The sequence below is a fragment of the Brachionichthys hirsutus genome, unplaced genomic scaffold (assembly GCF_040956055.1).
Source record: "Brachionichthys hirsutus isolate HB-005 unplaced genomic scaffold, CSIRO-AGI_Bhir_v1 contig_487, whole genome shotgun sequence".
Classification (NCBI taxonomy): Eukaryota; Metazoa; Chordata; class Actinopteri; order Lophiiformes; family Brachionichthyidae; genus Brachionichthys; species Brachionichthys hirsutus.
In genome coordinates, this window is record NW_027180649.1 from 8,224 (window position 1) to 27,224 (window position 19,001).

The following is a 19,001-nucleotide window of genomic DNA, read 5'->3' on the forward strand; positions in this document are numbered from 1 at the left end:
AGTCAGATCATTGCTGTAAATTCTTCCACTTTTACCCGGACTGGCTAATGTGTAAACGAGGGGGGTGAAAGGGAGGGATGAGGACAAAAGAGCAGGAGTAACCTGGTAGAGTCGGTCCTCCGGCGACTTTTCTATCCTCTGCAATTAAACGTATTGTTCAGGGTATATTCACATAAACCTTTGAATTTGCTTTACTATTCAGCTCATTCTAAAGCCATAATGACAGTCCGGGATTCTTTTGTCCCCTTTGATGTGTGTGTGTGTGTGAAGCACATATGTTTCTACAATCATTTAAACATGTGAAAGATTATTAATTATTATTAAAATTATAAGATTATTTGATTGCGATCTCTACATTCATTTTATGTAGCACGAAGTAAAAAGGGTGGTCCGTCTCGAATAGAATCAATTGTATGGTATTTCGTTTGGCAGCAAAGCAAATAGTTCCCCGAAAAGTTCTGCCTCTGATTACCTCTAATAAGCTAATAAAAACAAAGCTTGCATGCTGACGGTCAGCAGGTATAATGCTTACCACACTTATTGTATTTTACAGTGTAAACTTTAATTCATTTCCCAGTAAACACCAAGCAGCCATGGGTGACGGCGTGTCTTTTGTTTTGTTTTTTTTGCAGGTAATAAATGAAAATAGCTGCCAAATCCAAGTTGCGATAGCTTAGAATGGCTCATTGTAGCACCATCACACTGTTGCAGGGATCAGTAACGACAGAGGACAATTTAGCTGTCGCTTCTATCAAAAACCGCCAACCTTCAAAGGTGGAATTTGAAAAAGCAAAAATGCCTCCTTCTGATTCCACAAAAGTTCTTTTCCTGAGCGTTCCATCTGGTTTAGATGGAGCAGGCAGAGGGAGCGGCGTAATAAGCATGCTGAGACCTTAATGACAGGCCTCCTTTTGGGTGGAAAGTAGAAACATCTCATGACTAAGATGTTCCACTCCTCTGCCTCCTGGCCTGCTCCCATCTGGGTCTCCTTCTAGGGTTTCTCTTGTGTGGTAGAATCCAGCCACAGTAGCTTTTGGTGCATATTTCAATTTACGGCATGTCACAGATCAGTTTCCATTTGCTACTGCTGCTACATCCTTTATTTTGTTAATGGAAAATGGAAAAACTGGAGTTGACCATTTTTTTTGGTCTCTTTCATTCAAATCTTGATCTGTTGCAGCGGTTTGAATGAATGTAATAATTCAAATGTTCAGGCTGTATGCATGATAACGCTTCATGGAGTCCTGCTTGTAATCTCTACACTGTTGAAGATATGGTTCTGCTTCTCTTTCTTTTAATTGCCCAGCCAGGCACCACTCCTGAATTCCTCGGCTTGCCTAGACATTGTGAGGAACTGCAAAGGTGTGGCTGCAAACGTGGCTCAAAACATGTCAAAGCGCAAACCCATGCTGACACATTAACGCTGACAAATCAAGCGGCGATCATGTTCATACAGGTGATATTCAATATGCAGCACTGTAGAAGGAAAAAAAAAAAGAATTCTTTGCCTGATAAGATCTGATCATATCAGTCAAATTATCTGGGTGGGAAGAATGGGATCATTCCGAGCATCAGTCAAGAAGATGGAAAAACTGAATAAATGTAGGATTAAAGCACCAATATTTCACTTTTTAAAATAAATGTATTTCATAAGCATACCATGTACTTATGCTCAGTGTATTTTCCCAGCTAGTCTCACTTATTCCAGCACCTAGTATCTAATTTGAGCTAATATTAGGTCATTCCTTTTTCAACATTGAGTTATGTTTGAGTCCATTTCCCTCTTACTGCTGTTTCATTGTAGAATTAGTCGGTTTTCATCCTTTGAACTTGCTGACACTGATGTCACCATCAAGATCAATGTGAACAGGATCGCTGTTGTGGATATTTGGCTCATGAAACTGCCAAAAATTCCAGTCTGTGCAATTTGGATTTAATGAAATGTCCACAAAGAACACCCAGACTATTAATCCTTTTAACTATTTGCATGCCTGCAGCTATCTGAAAACATCTGTCGGTGAACAGGAGAGGATAGATTTGGTGCGCTCCAGTTTGTCTGGTCGTAATTCCACACAGCAGGAAATTGCTGACACATACTTGGGCTGGAACTTAATGAGGACTATGGATGAAGAGCCAAAGAAAGGTGCTCCAGCTGCATTAAAGCAAGCATCAAGTGAAAAGCCTAAGATTTCACAGAATCAGATGCAGAAGCTGATCTAGGGGCTTCTCTCTCATATATATATATATAAATCAGGGTGTGGTCATTCATCATTACTTCCTGGAATCTGTAGCAGTCCTCGTTCCCGTCTCTTCTGGGAAACTCTGACTCAATGATTAACCATGGGAGGTGTGTTTGTGGGAACCTGTACCTGGGTGTGTTACTGGGACAACTCAACCTTGTTTCTTTTATATGTATAAATCTCTGTTAATCCTGGTTATCATTTCTTACAGTATAAAATATCAGCACAGGCATTTTTTTTGTTATACCCACTGTTTCGTCTTGCGTAAATTAAGTGATTTAGTGATAGTGTGTGCAGGTTGCCACACCCCGGCTTTAATCACTCCGTCTCCCCCGCCTCATTGAAATACGGCACCCTGCGAGAGGAAGGGGTGTGTTCAGAGAACCTTCCCATCATGCCCTGCACACACTAGTGCCACAGAATACACACTTGTGCATCGCACGTGAGGACAGGCCCAGACTTTGTAGCCTCCAGGCACTATTTGCTATGAAAGGAATATAGTGAGCGGGAGAAAAGGGGTAAAGGGAGAGGAAAAAAATAACAGAAGGGTAGAGCAGAGGGAGGGAGGAGGTTGAGAGTCGAGGCGAGGGAGAGGATTTGTATAGGTTTGTCAAGCGCCAAGTGGATTCTCTCCGAGGGACTGTAATCTGGAGGGACAGATAAAAATCAAGAGACGAAGAAGTCGCCATCAAGGGGGAACCCGACGAGGACATTTCGTCATTAGGATTATTATTCTGTGTTCTTACACACGGTTACCATGACTTCTCAGCAGCAGAGATACAGGAATTTCTCCTCTGACGGCATGGGCAGAGAGAGGATGTCCTCAGAAGAAGGCTATTACCAAGGGAGGCTGAAGGCCACGGATGGCAGGAAAGGTACATGCATGACAGGAGATAATGGAAAATAGCTCAATTGCAATCTGAATTCTTAGGTGGCTTTCATGTCTTTAAGAGCTAGAAGATTACGAAAGAAGGTGGCATCATATTCAGTGTTTTCATAGCTACATACAAATTTACCTATGTTTTAAAAAGACAAAAAAAAGCATTCAGTAATTCTGATTGGACCATGATGGCCAGTGTTTCTCCACTTGTGACTAAAGGGTGCATCCTCCCCTCTTTAAATGCATCATCTGATTCCTTCATATCGGTCAGCCAAGCCCATTCACAGTGTTTGTTGTGCAGCATGCATGCATTTGGGGGCTTGTTCCTCAGATATATGGGTTCTACTATGGGTTCTACGGGCCTTTAAGTGAAATCTTTCACATTGTCATTCCATAGATGAATTGAGAAAATAACTAGCCATTGTAAAAACATTCTGTAGATCGGCTGGACCGGTTTAATTATCTGATTAAGGTGTTATCAGGCGATTATGTTTTTCTTGTCTTTATCCACAAAGTGCTATTGCTGTTGTATACATTTCGTGTAGTACAGATGATAACACAATTAAAAAAGATATCAACTGAATACCTTCGATCTGCACTTGATGATCGGACGTAATGTAGTTACGATACGTGCAGATACTGACTTTGTATCGTTGCTCTGAACTCTTCCTTGAAACCTGTATTTGGTCTGTTGACAGTTGATGCATTACGTTCACTTAGCCCTTATACACGAATGAAACCTGTACGATGAGTTCACACAGCAGGTTAAAAGAGAATGCACTAATAAGGTAAAAAGATGCACTAATGAGGTAAAAAAAAATGCAGCCTGTGTGTGTGTGTGTGTGTGTGTGTCTTCATTCACACCACCGCTTTGGGTACAGATATGTTTGCCCTGTTTACAGGAGGAAAAAACACTGAGGCCAAATGGTAAAACTCAGCAATCCATTGGCTCAAATGGTAACTAAGGAGCTTAAAGGCTTCTAAATGAAGTTTTCAAGAAAATGGAGCTGCAGAACATTTTCAGAGCGTGCTGCCGACTCTCTTCCAAGAAGACAAACGTGTCCTCTGGGCAACTATTTTTTTGTTTTGACACTAGATCTCAGGCCTCTGCTTTTCATTGCTGGGTGTGTGTCGCTACACACTAGAAAGATAGTCGATTCCCTGAGAGCTGGTAACACTGACGGCCCTATGACGCTGTCTGAAGTTCAACCTGGTCTAAGGTGAATCGGAATAATTGCTGTGTCAGTCACCAGAGGTGAGATCCGCAGTGAAAGCATGAAGTGGCGCAGATAAAAGAAATGGCTGACTTCAGTTTTCAATTTACCAACTGACAGTCTGTCATATTTAAACTGTTCAGTGAATGGCAGCCTTTAAATCAAAAATGGTCTTACATCAGAGAACTGGGATTCTCTGATGTGTCCATAATAAACAGTACAGCGACACACCTTGTTTTTTTTTTTTTTTTTTATCTGAACTTCAATGGATGCACATCATTGAGTAGCTATGTGGGGGGGGGGTTGTTGGCTTAGAGGGTGTGTTCCTAACCAAGGTCTTGTTCGTTCTTGTTGGACGTTTGCAATCCCTGCTATAGTTTTGTCATGTCTTCCATTAAGCTTGCAGAGTATCTTCACACTGCAAGAAGAAAATAATCCCTTTTTACGCGCACAGCTGGCAGTGTTGTCATGGAGACGCATGCAACCTTGCAATAACAAGGCTTCTCCTGCAGCGGTGGAGCAGCTGGCTTAGCGCTGTCTGATTCCGATTTTCAGTTTGTCCACCCACCGATAAATCTCTTGGTCTTTTAAATGAAACGAGTCTGTTATCTGCGATTTCCTCTTTTGTTTCCTCTTGTGTACGTCAAGCTTTGCTGTTGATTGGGAATGTTTTCAAGACTTTGTATTGATAAAGTTGTGATTTCCTTTTACCTACTGTGTGTGTTTGGCACTTACCTGTCATTGGCTTTACTTTTTGCAGATGAACGAGATCGAGTACAGAAAAAGACCTTCACAAAATGGGTGAACAAGCACTTGATAAAGGTAAGGATGTGTTCTCTGTCATGCTCTAAACACACAACCCAGTTCATTTGTGCATGCCTACGCCGTTTTCACAGACAGTGAATGCACTCGTTAACAAATGTCTCTTTGTGAACTTTCTTGCATAACAACATTGTCTGGATTTCAGAGGATAGAATCCCTTGTTTGTATCAAAATCAGTTGGGAATCACACTGATTGGCCACAGGGAGCTTTTTGAAGCGTTTGATAGTTGTAAAAAAATAAAAAACAAAAAGCAGCGGTTGAGAGTTTATTGTTATCAACCATATTAGAACTGTAGAATCTACAGTGTAGATGCTAACAGTTTGACTGGGCATGACTATTTTTGTGAGATTAACGTAATTCTCCATGATGACGGATTACCAAAATAAAAGTAATGGCTTTAATGTCTTTACAATGACAAAAATGTCAGCATAAACATTACACTTCCTCTTTTCTTATTGATTTTATTGCGGTAGGAATCAAATATCATCATCATCTTCATCATTAGCCTACGTTTAGTGGCAGGCGATCATTGTGTGAAATGTGATCCTTTTCTTTTAAATAAGCATTGTTGGCATCCGACCCCCTGCTCATGTGAAGACACATTAGCTGGTCAATATTGTCTCACGTCCGGTCTCTGACAGGTCCATCCTGTCATCAGCTCAACGCCTGTGTAAACCGTCCTTCAGCACCCGTCCCCATTCTCGGCCGCCTCACTTTCTATTCTCAAACTGCAGCCTAAAAAACCATCAATGCATCATCACATGTTCATTGAGATAAACAAGGTCAGGGTTGAGATGGAGCTGCCCGGACCCCCCCCCCCCCTATAACTCAACACTCCACCTAAAGGGTGGTAAAAACATTTCTGCCTGTGCCACTTTTTCCAGGTCACTCCCATCAGTAGCGCTGCATTTACGGCCTTATAACGTTAAGTGCTTCCACATTATTCACTCCACACAGGGGCATTCGCGTTTTGTTTTTTTAAAACCAATGGAACAAGAAGGGAAAAAAAATCTGCACCAAGTGTGTGTTTTCCTTTCCCTAAATACGCAATGCCAATATATTCTATGCCATGGTTCAGTCACTCCCTCCTGTTTCGCTTGAGTGCACGCCGTAAATGTTGGAAGGTGAGTCACAGACATCTGGACTCACTTAGCTCCTTCTGAAAAGGCAAGTTCTCGTCTCGGCATGGAGCCACGGCGGTTCAAGCCCCACGGGAACCCGTGTCACACAGACTAAGTACGTTCATCCCAAGCAAACGCTGAAAGGCTTTCATTGATTCATACAAAGTGCATTCACCTCAATGCTGTTGCCATGGTACTTGCACAAGAATGCCCCTGTTGGAAAATATTGTTTATTATCCAAAACTGCATAATGCGAATGAGTTTCTCATTGAGAAGTTCTCTGTCAAAGCCTTAGCATTAACAGGATTGTTGCATAGGGAGAACGTTCAATCAGTGACCATAAAACCAACCATAGACCTAAATACAATTTAAAGAGGACTCCTCTTCTGGATGACAATTAATATGTAACCAGATGTTCAAAAAGACAAACTAAGATATTGACATCATCTGCTTCGCTCATGTTAAATTGATTTAATGGTTCACTTGACAAGGGAAAACTATAGGTTAGGCGCCGCCCTGAAAAGCTCCAAATGACCGGAGAGCAGCTTCCTGCGTTCACTAAATCTTTTCACATTGAGTCAGAGTGGAATGTTGGGCCAGCTGCTGGTCTAAAATCAGTTTCCTAGTTCGGTCCGACAAACTACACTTGATTAGATTAAAAAGTATAATAACTGCAGGTTGTAGTCAGATTATCTATCGGCTCAGGAGACGGTAACCTTGGAAAGAATTGCACAAGATGACCTAAACTTTACGTGCAAACCAAGGTATGTTAAGTGTTCAGTTTCCAGACAGTGTTGCGGTCATGAGAGCGAACCAGGAAGAGGATATGCAAGCCATGTGTGCTAATGCTTTTCATCTTGAAAAGGTTACACAGCAACTGTCTGCTTTGGAGAGGCCAATCTGTCACGTGTGGCACCCACCCGTCAGCATGGCTGAGCAGGGCCTCAGAGCCCAAAGCCTCCTCTTCACGATGTAAATGAGGAGTGGCGATGGATGCCTATTGAAATTGGCTACTAGATGATGACGAGCCTCATTGTTTGAATGAAGGACATGATACCAGGGATGTAGATGATTGTTCATGGTCCATCATGCAAGTGTATCTCTCTTAAAACGAATAGACTGTAAACCCCAGTGGTAGCAGTGTGTTACTACGCTCAGATCTATACTGTGCGTGAGTCATGACTGTGCAGGCAAGCGGCATCAGCCACTGTCGTAACTTGCAAGGATAATAATCGTTCATTCCGTTTCAGGGCTGAGGCGCCTTCCACCCAGCCAAGCTCACTCTGATAATGGATGCTCACACTACATTTTGTTATACAGCTGAATAAATTAATGGACCGCTTCTCGTTTCATCTTTCTGTCTCTCATGCTCCATATTCATTATTAAAAATAAATAAAATCCTTTCCATCTCCATAATGAATGTTAATTAATTTCTGCTCTTATCTTTGTCTCTGTTCTTTGTTTCAATTCGCTCCATGTCTCCATCGCTTGTCTTTCATCCGTCTTCACCCAGCATCGGAGGGGGGAGGTAGGTACGAGCATGTTGGAGCAGCGTGGCAGGGAATGAGTGTCTACTTGGCATGGAGACGAACCTCTTCCTCATATTTGCTGTTTTGATCCATCACATCTTCCCTCACTCACTTGATTCTCTGTCTTTCACATCAATTGTATGGACAACGAATGGAGTTTAAACTTTTCTATTTTATTCTATTGACTGCGGTTCCCCAACCTCATGATTCCGCATTGATTCTCCCCAGACTCCCCCGGGGGCCCCTAGAGCAGACTTTGATAAGTGAATTAATGCACCCTGTCACCAGTGCACCCAGTTTCTTTTCTCGAACTGATATATTTTGATATGTAATCCCATCTATCACTTGTCAAAGGAACATCTGTGGCTGGTATTTTCAGGAGTCAGGCTGGGCTGCTCGTGGCTACACATTCCTGACGTGTGTAGATTTGCACTAGTGAAGAAAATGTTCCGACTGCTCAAGAAATCTAATACACAGTTGGCTGAAAGTTTTTAGTGTTGACATGTGTGCTTTGTGAAAAAGAAATTCAGTCAGCAACAGCTTTTCTTTCCAGCGACAGAAACAGCTTCTGCTTCACTTGTGTCAGGATTGGTTATTAGTGTTGTGACGTGCGCCTTTCCTTTGTGTCTGCAGTCGCAGCATCATGTGACAGACCTGTATGAAGACCTTCGAGATGGACACAACCTGATCTCTCTGTTGGAGGTCCTCTCTGGGGACACACTGGTGAGTACGACCATGGTGTAAATATTGCATGTCGTAAATCAACATGGAATGTCATCCCTGATGCAACAAATTCCAACCAAACAATAGAACCTAAGTTGAAGTTGAACTAGTTGGCAATCTAATTTTTTCATGTGTTATACTTTATTGAAATTGAGCATCTCGAGTCCCTTTATTCCCTGTGTATCAGAGATTGTCGGGTTGAATACACCAGAATCACTCTAAAGGGTTAGGGGTTAGGTTGCAGCAGTGTTGTTTCTTCACATCTTGTAGTCCAGAGCCTTAGAGAAGCTTTTTTGCTGCTGAATGCCTCCATAGTCTTTAAACATTAACCTTGGCCTTTCTTTGTGAGTGTGTGTGTGTGTGCATGTGTGTGTGTGCACGTTGATCCTATCTGACCTATGGTTCTTCTGCTTTTCCTGCTACTCTTTCCCATCTTCTTCACCTCCTCTTTGGCTTCCTCTAACCTTCCTCTGTGTGTTCTGATCTTTGGCATCTGACTTCCGCCTCCTCTCTTTGCACTGCTCTTGTTGGGCCTAGCCAAGGGAGAGAGACATGGTCAGGAGCGTTCGGTTGGTGAGTGGGCTGGTAACTTACCTATCTTACTTTCTACACATTCCCAGTGATGTGGCTGTGCGTGTGGATTAACTGTTGTTGTGGTTGTTGTAACGTTAATTTTCACTCGTTGGCGGCTTGCTTAGTTTAAATGCTGCAGAAACTAAGCCAAAAATATATTCATGTACCAGCAGGCGCTGCTGAATGGCTGCGGGACCCAATTATTAGTGTTGCAGCTTTGTACCACTGGCATTACTTTGTTTTGCAGAGCACCAAAATGCTTTAGAAAAATATGTTTCAGGATGTCTAATCCACTCCATCGTCTTATTTCTTCCTGATTTGTCTTTTGAATTCCAAATTTCAATCTAATGCTATTGCAACACAAGTTTATCTGAGCATGAAGCAACAAAACCAAGTTGTCTCATCGGTACTCTGAAGAATGGTTTATAGGCAGATTATTTTGTCCCATGTCTGGGACAGAGATAAATTACAATATAAAAAATATACAGTTTAAATCTCGCAAGACAGAAATGTATTCAAAAAATGCATTTATTAATTTTGTTGAATGACTTTCTTCCCCTTTACATTTATTTCTTCATCATGCCCGACTGAATCCTTTACCAGGAGTATGATTACAATCTCTGAGTGCAAATTTGTTTTGCTCCCTCCTCAGCCCAGAGAGAAAGGCCGCATGCGATTCCATAAGCTGCAAAACGTACAAATTGCGCTGGACTTCCTCAGACACAGACAGGTATGACATAAGCATTTTACTTTGAAAGTTTACATCCTGAAAAGATTGATCAAACCAGGTCTCGAGATAACCTTGGTGTGTCCGTTTGGTTGTCTCAGGTCAAGCTGGTCAACATAAGAAATGATGACATAGCAGATGGGAACCCCAAGCTGACCCTGGGGTTAATATGGACCATTATCCTCCACTTCCAGGTCTCCTCCTCAGTCAGTGTTGTGTTTCATTATTATTATCGCTCCATACTTCATCTCTGGGATCTGCTGGCTGGTGTTTCCCTTCTCCCTGGAATCAATCACAATGGATTCAGCTCTTGCAAAACACCTTACTATCTAATCGAACTATGATTAATGATTGTATGATAGTTAACATAATTAAACTCTGAAGTTCAGGTAAGATAATATAAAAATAATCATACGTGTATGAATAAAGTGGAAATACACGTTGTGACTCATCTTTCCCATCCTGACAGTCCCCCAAATGAAACGTTATCTGGATTCTGTGGTGCCGTTTCCTCTGACTAGGGCAGGCAGAAACGCTTCTGCTTCCTGTCAGCCAAGTTAGAAACAATTCCACTTCACGCGGCGTATAATAGAAATATAAAACATCAAAACAAAGTAGCTCATCTGTTGCATATTAGTATTAAGTAAAAAAAAAACATGTTATCTGATCTTCCTTAAAACACTTTTTTGAACACTTCCTTAAAATCGGTGTCCAGCATTTCTATTCAAATTTGATCTTTTGGTTTCCACTATTGATCATTTCCTCCGGATATCTAATTATTGACACATTCTAACCAAGATCATCTTCCCTAATGTTCCATTTTCATTGCATTGCCTCAGATCTCAGATATCCAGGTCAACGGCCAGTCGGAGGACATGACCGCCAAGGAGAAGCTGCTTCTCTGGTCACAGAGGATGACGGATGGCTACCAGAACATCCGCTGCGATAACTTCTCCACGAGCTGGAGAGACGGCAAGCTATTCAACGCCGTCATACACAAGCACTAGTGAGTAGATGACTTCTTATTAAGTCTAATGATTGTAGACTCCAAACAGTTACTGCACATGAAACTCATCTCAAGGAACGTTACAGATTAAATAAACAAAATTACCAGTTATGTTTTATTATGCTGAACATGCTTTATAACTGTATAGTGGCAGTTAAATATTGTAATTCTTTTTTAAGCTTTGCTGATGCAATCTTTCCTACCTTTTATTATGTCCCCCAGTCCCAGACTCATTGACATGGGTAGAGTGTACCACCAGACCAACCAGGAGAACCTGGAGCAGGCCTTTGGGGTGGCAGAGAAAGACCTGGGAGTGACACGCCTACTGGACCCCGAAGGTACAACGGGGAGCATTTAATCCGTTGTAGTCAGACATTAATATCGATCGACTTTATTGAATGTTTTTCGATGCAGTATTTCCATGTTCTTCTTCTCGCGCTTGGCTAATAACCTTTTTTTTTTTTTGTCTGCTTTCAGATGTTGATGTCCCACACCCTGATGAGAAGTCCATCATCACTTATGTCTCATCTTTGTATGATGCAATGCCACGCACCGATGCACATGATGGCTTGAGAGCTAACGTGAGTGGAGACACACAGGTGGTGAAGACTAACTGCATTGTCACACAGCATAAGCGTTAGAGCCAGGCCATTTTCATGATGAGACTGTAACTAGACTCATAGGTGAATTCTACTCTGGCAGTAAATGGGAACTCTACTCTTCCCACCACTGTCTCCCTTCTCCCATTACATCCATCTGCAATCTCAAGCCTACCCTTTCACCTTGTTCGCTCACACAAGACCTGGATTGTTGAGTTTAATTGAGTTTCGTGTTTTGTGTGAGTGATCGAACGCGGCAACGCTGACGAAGAAGCGTCCTCTTGTCTGTTGTTTTCAAACTCGCAACTCCGTTTTCCTGCCGTGTTGGCTGCAGGACCTGGAGCTGCGCTGGCAGGAGTACTACGAGCGGGTGACTCTCCTGCTCCAGTGGATCCGCCACCATGTCACGATCTTCGAGGAGAGGAAGTTCCCCGCCAGCTACGAGGAGGTCGAGGTGAGAGGAGTTCTGCTATTAGATTATTATGCGTCCATCCGAGAGTCTTTGTCTTTGTTTAGGTGTGTTTGCAGTGGCTGTACTGCAAACACACACACATATTACATTCCCCTTAGGTATTAGAAATACATAATTAACTCATCGTATGCCAATGTTGTCTAAAGACGTTTTCTTTTATAACTCAAATGTTTACTGCCAACCCTGACATTAAAATCTGCCTCTCTTTCTTCGACGTATTCCTACACGGCCTGTTGACTTTGTTTGTGTTCCGTATGTTTCCACCAGATTTCAATATTTGAGATGTCTAACAACAAAATGACGACTATGCATGTTTGTGTATTTATTTGATATAGCTTCTTTGGCGCCAGTTCCTAAAGTTCAAAGAAACGGAGCTTCCAGTGAAAGAATCTGAGAAGAACCGGACCGAGCACATCTACCAGTCATTTGAGGCAAGTCTGCCCCCAACGTTTCACTCTTTTGTTTCCATTATACTCTGTTTTACTGACGGATGATGATGACGGATGCATTCTACTCCCACCTGCTCACAGAGCGCTGTGCATGCTGGTCAGGTGAAGGTCCCTCCAGGCTACCATCCCATTGATGTGGAGAAAGAATGGGGTCGACTCCATGTGGCCATCCTGGAAAGGGAACGGCTGCTGAGAATAGAGTTTGAGAGGTTAGGAATATTGATAAATATTCAACAATATATTCATTATATATTTATAATTCAAATTACCTATTCACTGTGGACCTATGTAATCACATCCTGCTTCTATGAAAAACTTGCAGACCGAGCTTGTTTCAACAAGAAGCAAATGGAGACTGTCCTAAAAGTTTGGCATAGCATATTGACAATGAAGTTATTTTCTTCTTAAATGAACAAGAAAGGGCATCAAATGATACTGAATCACAGAATCACAGATTTGAACTGCAAACTTGATGCATATTTTTCCAGCATTCCATAAAACGTGACCATTTATCATACGTTGGTGAATCTCTATTTTCCGTTTTTAGTACTTTTTATTAGCTTTTGTCACAATGTATTTTGAAAAATTATGCAATGGAAATGCACTATGTATTTAGAGGAGTGTTTCGTCCTGCCCGAAAAAATGGGTGGCTTTATGTCACAAGATGGCTCAGCCACGTTGGCACTGATGGCCTCGCTAATAGTTCTGAGATGTGAACGACTGAATGAGCAGACAAGGAGGCCTTTGTCAGAAAATATTTGTGATTTGCACCTCGTTCCTCACTGCTATGCGGCAGCGGTTTCCTAGGATGCATTGTGAGGGTGAGACAAACACCCCGTCTCGTAGCTGCCACTGAGGAATAGCATTTGTGAGTGATCCTAACAAATTGGGCGTATTTGCTGAAATGCAGTTGGTTGTAAATTATGATCTCTGGTGTTTGCTGTTCCAGATTAAATTTGGTTGTCTAACACTGGTTGTTCCAAATGTCAGGCAGGGAGTGCGAGGCTTGGAAAATGTAGAACAATCAGTACCACAGGGATGATTTTCTGTATTGTTTGCTCTTAATTCTTCTTTTATTATTTGATCTTATTCAGACTTGAGAGGCTCCAGAGGATAGTCAATAAGGTTCAGATGGAGTCTGGGACTTGTGACGACCAACTGGGCAACCTGGAGACCTTGCTTCAGACCGTGAGTCCCATTAGAAACACTGCAATCTTAATTGTATTCCGAAAGACAGAATAATGGGCATAATGCAGGAAATGGTCAAAAATCACTTGTTTGGTATTGTGGAATATTTGTTTTATTGTCAACGATTTAAAAAAATTGAGTTCATTTTCATGCATCAGTAGTCATACGATGAATGTACAAACCTCTGCTATTAAGTAAACAACTCATAAGCAGCAATCTCAAGAGTCATTAAGTAAATATTAAAAAATTATGACAAAATGTGTTTTATTAATATGAATGTTATCTACCAGATATGTTGATTAAAAGATGCAGGGAACTAAATTACTATACTATAAGAATAAAAATTGCATACAATCACTATAAGAATAAAAATTGCATAGAACTCTAACAGTGACTGACGTTATGTACGTTGTCACTGTGGAGCACGAATGCAGACAAGGTAAAAAAGAATAGAAAATATATATATATATATATATATATATATATTTTTGTCTCAAGTCTTCTGTTTTCCCCATTTGAAATGGGAAAAATGATTCCGTTTCTCGGTTTCCAACCCTTCAGGACATCCGTCTGCTGAATGCAGGGAAACCAGCGCAGCACACAGCGGAGGTGGAAAGGGAGCTCGACAAAGCTGACGGCATGATCCGCCTGCTCTTCAATGATGTGCAGATACTAAAGGATGGGCGCCACCCTCAGGCTGAGCAGATGTACCGCAGGTGGGTGCCTTTTTAAGTCGGCATAAGGCATCCCGCACTGACAAAGGTCTTCAGAGGAGTCTTAACTGTCGATTGCCGCTCTCCTGTCCTCAGGGTTTACCGTCTCCACGAGCGTCTAGTGAACTTGCGCAGCGATTACAACCTTCGTCTGAAGTCTGCTGTAAGCAGTGCCCGAGCTCCCATTACACAGACCTCCCAGCAGGCCGCCACGAAGGTGCGACCCCAGTTAGACGACGTAACCCTTCGCTATGTCCAAGACCTTTTGGCCTGGGTGGAGGAGAACCAGCATCGCATTGACGAAGGCCAGTGGGGCGCTGATCTTCCCTCTGTGGAGTCCCAGCTGGGCAGCCACAGAGGCCTGCACCAGACCGTGGAGGACTTCCGAGCCAAGATTGAACGGGCCAGGGCTGATGAGGTAGTAAACCCCTGGAAAGCATCACATACCCGCTGCTGTTGTGATGCTGTTTGTGAACGTACTGTAACTACCATCCCTTTTTTGTCATATTCTTCAGGCTCAGCTATCTCCTGTAGGCAAGGGTTCTTATCGAGAATACCTGGGCAAACTGGACCTCCAATATGGCAAACTACTGGTAAATATTTTCATGTTTCAAACATGTTTCTGTGTTGCTATTTCTTATCTGCAATTCATGTGTAGGATTTTAATTATGGGTATATTAGAGCTTATTTTTAACCAGCTTTTGGTATTTTTTTAATGTTTTTAGAACTCTTCCAAGTCCCGCCTGAGGAACTTGGAATCACTTCACGCCTTTGTCAGTGCGGCCACTAAAGAGCTAATGTGGTTGAATGACAAAGAGGAGGAGGAGGTCAACTTTGACTGGAGTGACCGAAACACCAACATGGCAGCCAAGAAAGACAACTACTCAGTGAGTCTTAGAAGTGAATCGAGACCTCATATTTGTCAAATAATCCTTCTAGGTATTGTAAAACATGCTTCGATAAAAAAAGAAAAAAATAAATATCAATGTTTAGTTTTTTTTCTCCCACTAATTATCTGGATATGTTCAGGGTCTCATGCGAGAGCTGGAGATGAGGGAGAAGAAGGTCAATGATATCCAGGCAATGGGAGACAAATTTGTCAAAGATGGACATCCTGGAAAGAAGACGGCTGAGGTGATGATTCTCATAAACAGCAAGGGCCACGTAGAGACGGAAGCTAGAGAGTAAGACATTGTCTAGTCTACTGTAATGTCTTCTTTACCTCTTGCAGTCCTTCACAGCTGCTCTGCAGACTCAGTGGAGCTGGATTCTCCAGCTTTGCTGCTGCATTGAGGCTCATCTTAAAGAAAACACAGCCTACTACCAGGTATGGAAGAGTGATTATTGGTGAAAGTCAATTTCTTGGAAGTCCTGTGAGGATATTACGAGCATCCGTCGGGCAATGAAGCAAACGCTCGCTCGTTTTTACTTGCAGTTCTTCTCTGACGTGAAAGAAGCTCAGGACAAGATGAAAAAAATGCAAGAGAGTATGAAAAAGAAATACAGCTGCGATCACACCACTACAGCTACACGCCTGGAGGATCTGCTGCAGGATGCTGTGGTGAGTCAGTCGGTTGAGATTCCCAGTCATTCCCATTCATCAAGCATCTCAGTGTTGAATAAACTGACCTTGTAGGAAAAGATTGAAGACGTTTCACAGCTCATCCAAAATGCTTCTTCAGTTCGGTGTAATAAATTGTATGAAAATTTACAATCAAAAGCAAAGTCCCCCCCCACCCCCCATATCTTATATTTAATGTGTGTGGTCAATCGGGATGATCATCCTCATATTTTTTATCTGTTGGTCACCAGGAGGAGAGAGAGCAGCTGAATGAATTTAAGACTCTTGTGACGGGCCTGAACAAGAGAGCCAAGTCCATCATCCAGCTGAAGCCACGTAACCCTGCGGCCCCCCTGAAAGGCAAACTGCCCATTCAAGCCGTCTGCGATTTCAAGCAGCAGGAGGTTAGAACCATCAACGCTTTCCTGCCCAAGCTGATGTGCGGTCATTCAGCGGGAAGCCTTTTGAGCATTTATCAATCCTGATTGGTGATTTCAGATCACAGTCCATAAAGGAGACGAGTGTGCACTCCTCAACAACGCTCAGCCTGTCAAGTGGAAGGTCCTGGACCACTCCGGACAGGAGGCGATGGTGCCCTCTGTCTGCTACTTGATACCTCCAGTCAACAAGGAGGCCATGGACAGTGTGTCCAGGTGATCATCAAACCGAGCTGATTGAGTCGCCGTATAGCATGTGAAGACCACGTCTATGAAATGTAGTCAACTACGCAGCCTCACTCTCCGTTAAAAAAACCCCCGCTGATCCTAGCAATTCTAAATGAAAGACACCAACTTGGGACCTCAGGAGTAAAACATTGCAATATCTCTGACACATTACCAAATGCACAGTCGTGTACTAGTCTTAATCCCCGGGGTACAGTGTGTTTCTTAATTCCCTGTCCTATTTCAGTCTGGATGCAGGTCATCAACAGATGGTGTCTATGTGGCAGAGGCTTCATGTAGACATGAAGAGCTTGCTGTCATGGCAGTACCTGATGAAGGACCTGACACAGATACGCACTTGGAACATCACCCTGGTGAGTAGCACCACTTTTAATGTACGTGTGTGGTATATATATATTTTTTTACCTCGGCCAATGGTCCTCACTACCTCTGCCGAGGCGCTTATCTGTTTGAGGTTTTTTTATTTAGATTTCCAGACATGGGTCTTCAAACCACGGAAGAGTAGATTCATTTTTATAGGCAGATTAAAATAGGAACATCAATTCTGGTTCACTTTTTTCATAAATATTTGATTACAAATAGCAATAAGATGCACTGAGATGAAATTGTAGAACTGTCTTGACCTTCAAAAGTTACTAATATAGACCATGATAAAACTTCCATTAATAATTATTATGATTTATTTTATTTATGATCTATAAAGATACCGCTATGATTTAAAATTTCATAATATGGTCAAACTATTATGTCACTATTTCACGAATATCTTTACAGTTGAGAATGAAATGTGATTACTGTTAGTAAGTAAGCAAAGGAATGTTTTTGTCATGATTAATTAAATTCATGTGGGGGGGTCCAAGAATTAAACCCGACTTCAAATATATCACTATCAAAATGATGCCTTCTGTCGCTTCAGCATAGGAATAGGATTTCCACTGTGTTCCTGCCCCTAATCCTTTCCCACCTTCTCTCCATCCTGTGCAGTTAAAGAGCATGAAACCAGAGGAGTACAGACTGATGATGAGGAACCTGGAGCTTCACTATCAGGACTACATGCGGGACAGCCAGGACTCGCAGCTCTTTGACCCTGACGACCGTATGCAGGTTGAGGACGAGTACAAAAAGACAACGCAGCATTTTGAGACCCTGCTTCGCTCAATGGAGAAAGGTATGCTCTCTTTCTGTTTTTGTTTTTAAAAGCGATAATTTCTCTTCTGATAGTTCATGGATGTTCAGAGGGGCTTATTCACAAATTATCGAGCTGCTTGGCGGCGCGTAAATGTCATTCACCTCTCAGGACTAAGGGTGGTTAAGCTCAAAGGTGTGTCATGCCAAGAAAGTCAAAGCTACAGCTCACCAAGCTGGTGTGTGTGTCTACATGCATAGAAGCCTTGGATTAGATGTCATAACCAATCACGTGTAGCTCAAGTTCTGAATGAAAGCATGTCGTTTCGGTTCCCAAGTTGTTTTTTGGCAGCTCAAAGTAGAAGCCCGTATTTCGTAGGTTAAACAGGATGTTGCTGTGTTTCGTATCGTCGGTTCTCCTACTAGCTTGGTAACTACTACTAGGAAGGAACACGTGCTGCAGTATGCGGCGTGCGCTGCGGCTGCAGTGTGTGTTGAGCTGTGTGTGTATTAGTGGCTCAGCAAATACATGGACGATTTTACAAAACGGTATTCAGAAGGTGTGAAAAGGCTTTGTGGACATTGCTGTAGTTACACATTCACGGTTCAACCTTTCTGCACGTCTCCGTTTTTGTCTGACAAAATGATGCGTTCTTCCGACAGGTCAGCAGGATGAGACTCTGTGTAAGAATTGCATCTCTGAGCTCAAAGACCTCCGTCTGCGTATCGAGGACTGTGAAGCTGGGACTGTGGCTCGCATACGCAAACCTGTGCAGAAAGAGCCTCTGAGAGAATGTGTTCAGAAGGCGGCGGAGCAGAAGGTATCGTATTTAGATTAAGTCAGTCACGTTGAAACAGAAAGGATATAAAAATAAAAAATCCTCTACCATATAAACATTAACACACCAATAAGGGACTGCAACCTTTTGTGTTGTGTTTCTCCACATGTGAATTAGCTGAAATACACTTTATATAAATTTTCTTCTCATCCTTTCGGCTTGCAAAAAAGAAGCTCTCATGTTGCCGGTGTAAGTTTAAGGGGCTTCATGGTGACTCGTGCGTATTGTGACCTCGACTGGTCTTTGGGTAAGACTCAAGAACCGAACATCTTAAGAAAGGCAAAACATGCATAACATGACTCTATAAGACTCATAATAATGACATATTTGGGGACTGGAGAAAGAAACAAAAAAGTTTGATACTGTGGTTGGTGGAGAGAAGAATAGAAATATCGTTCTCTCTGTTTTCCCTTTGTTCTCCACTGGGCATAATAGAAAATCAAATGTCAACAATGTCTCTTTTCGTACTTTGTAGTCCCTTAGTCTTAGCGGGCCAGTTGGGACGAGGCAGTTGTTTTTTTCAGTGTTCAGGCTC

At 42.3% G+C, this 19,001-nt stretch overlaps 1 protein-coding gene across 1 annotated transcript in view; it reads left to right on the plus strand.

Annotated features, from left to right (window-relative positions):
* Positions 1-2,997: 2,997 nt before the first annotated feature.
* The window catches only part of LOC137916322 (plectin-like), a 34,999-nt gene continuing 18,995 nt past the window's right edge, over positions 2,998-19,001 (plus strand). Inside the window, exons 1-25 of the mRNA XM_068759366.1 lie at positions 2,998-3,115; positions 5,095-5,156; positions 8,442-8,531; positions 9,069-9,104; positions 9,757-9,834; positions 9,933-10,025; positions 10,671-10,837; positions 11,060-11,175; positions 11,315-11,418; positions 11,771-11,890; positions 12,244-12,339; positions 12,439-12,566; positions 13,452-13,545; positions 14,107-14,261; positions 14,355-14,676; positions 14,774-14,851; positions 14,984-15,145; positions 15,288-15,392; positions 15,490-15,585; positions 15,694-15,819; positions 16,071-16,223; positions 16,318-16,472; positions 16,729-16,855; positions 17,487-17,670; positions 18,291-18,448. Coding sequence (XP_068615467.1) covers positions 2,998-3,115; positions 5,095-5,156; positions 8,442-8,531; positions 9,069-9,104; positions 9,757-9,834; positions 9,933-10,025; positions 10,671-10,837; positions 11,060-11,175; positions 11,315-11,418; positions 11,771-11,890; positions 12,244-12,339; positions 12,439-12,566; positions 13,452-13,545; positions 14,107-14,261; positions 14,355-14,676; positions 14,774-14,851; positions 14,984-15,145; positions 15,288-15,392; positions 15,490-15,585; positions 15,694-15,819; positions 16,071-16,223; positions 16,318-16,472; positions 16,729-16,855; positions 17,487-17,670; positions 18,291-18,448 — 3,123 coding nt within the window. The remainder of the gene's footprint in view (positions 3,116-5,094; positions 5,157-8,441; positions 8,532-9,068; positions 9,105-9,756; positions 9,835-9,932; positions 10,026-10,670; positions 10,838-11,059; positions 11,176-11,314; positions 11,419-11,770; positions 11,891-12,243; positions 12,340-12,438; positions 12,567-13,451; positions 13,546-14,106; positions 14,262-14,354; positions 14,677-14,773; positions 14,852-14,983; positions 15,146-15,287; positions 15,393-15,489; positions 15,586-15,693; positions 15,820-16,070; positions 16,224-16,317; positions 16,473-16,728; positions 16,856-17,486; positions 17,671-18,290; positions 18,449-19,001) is intronic.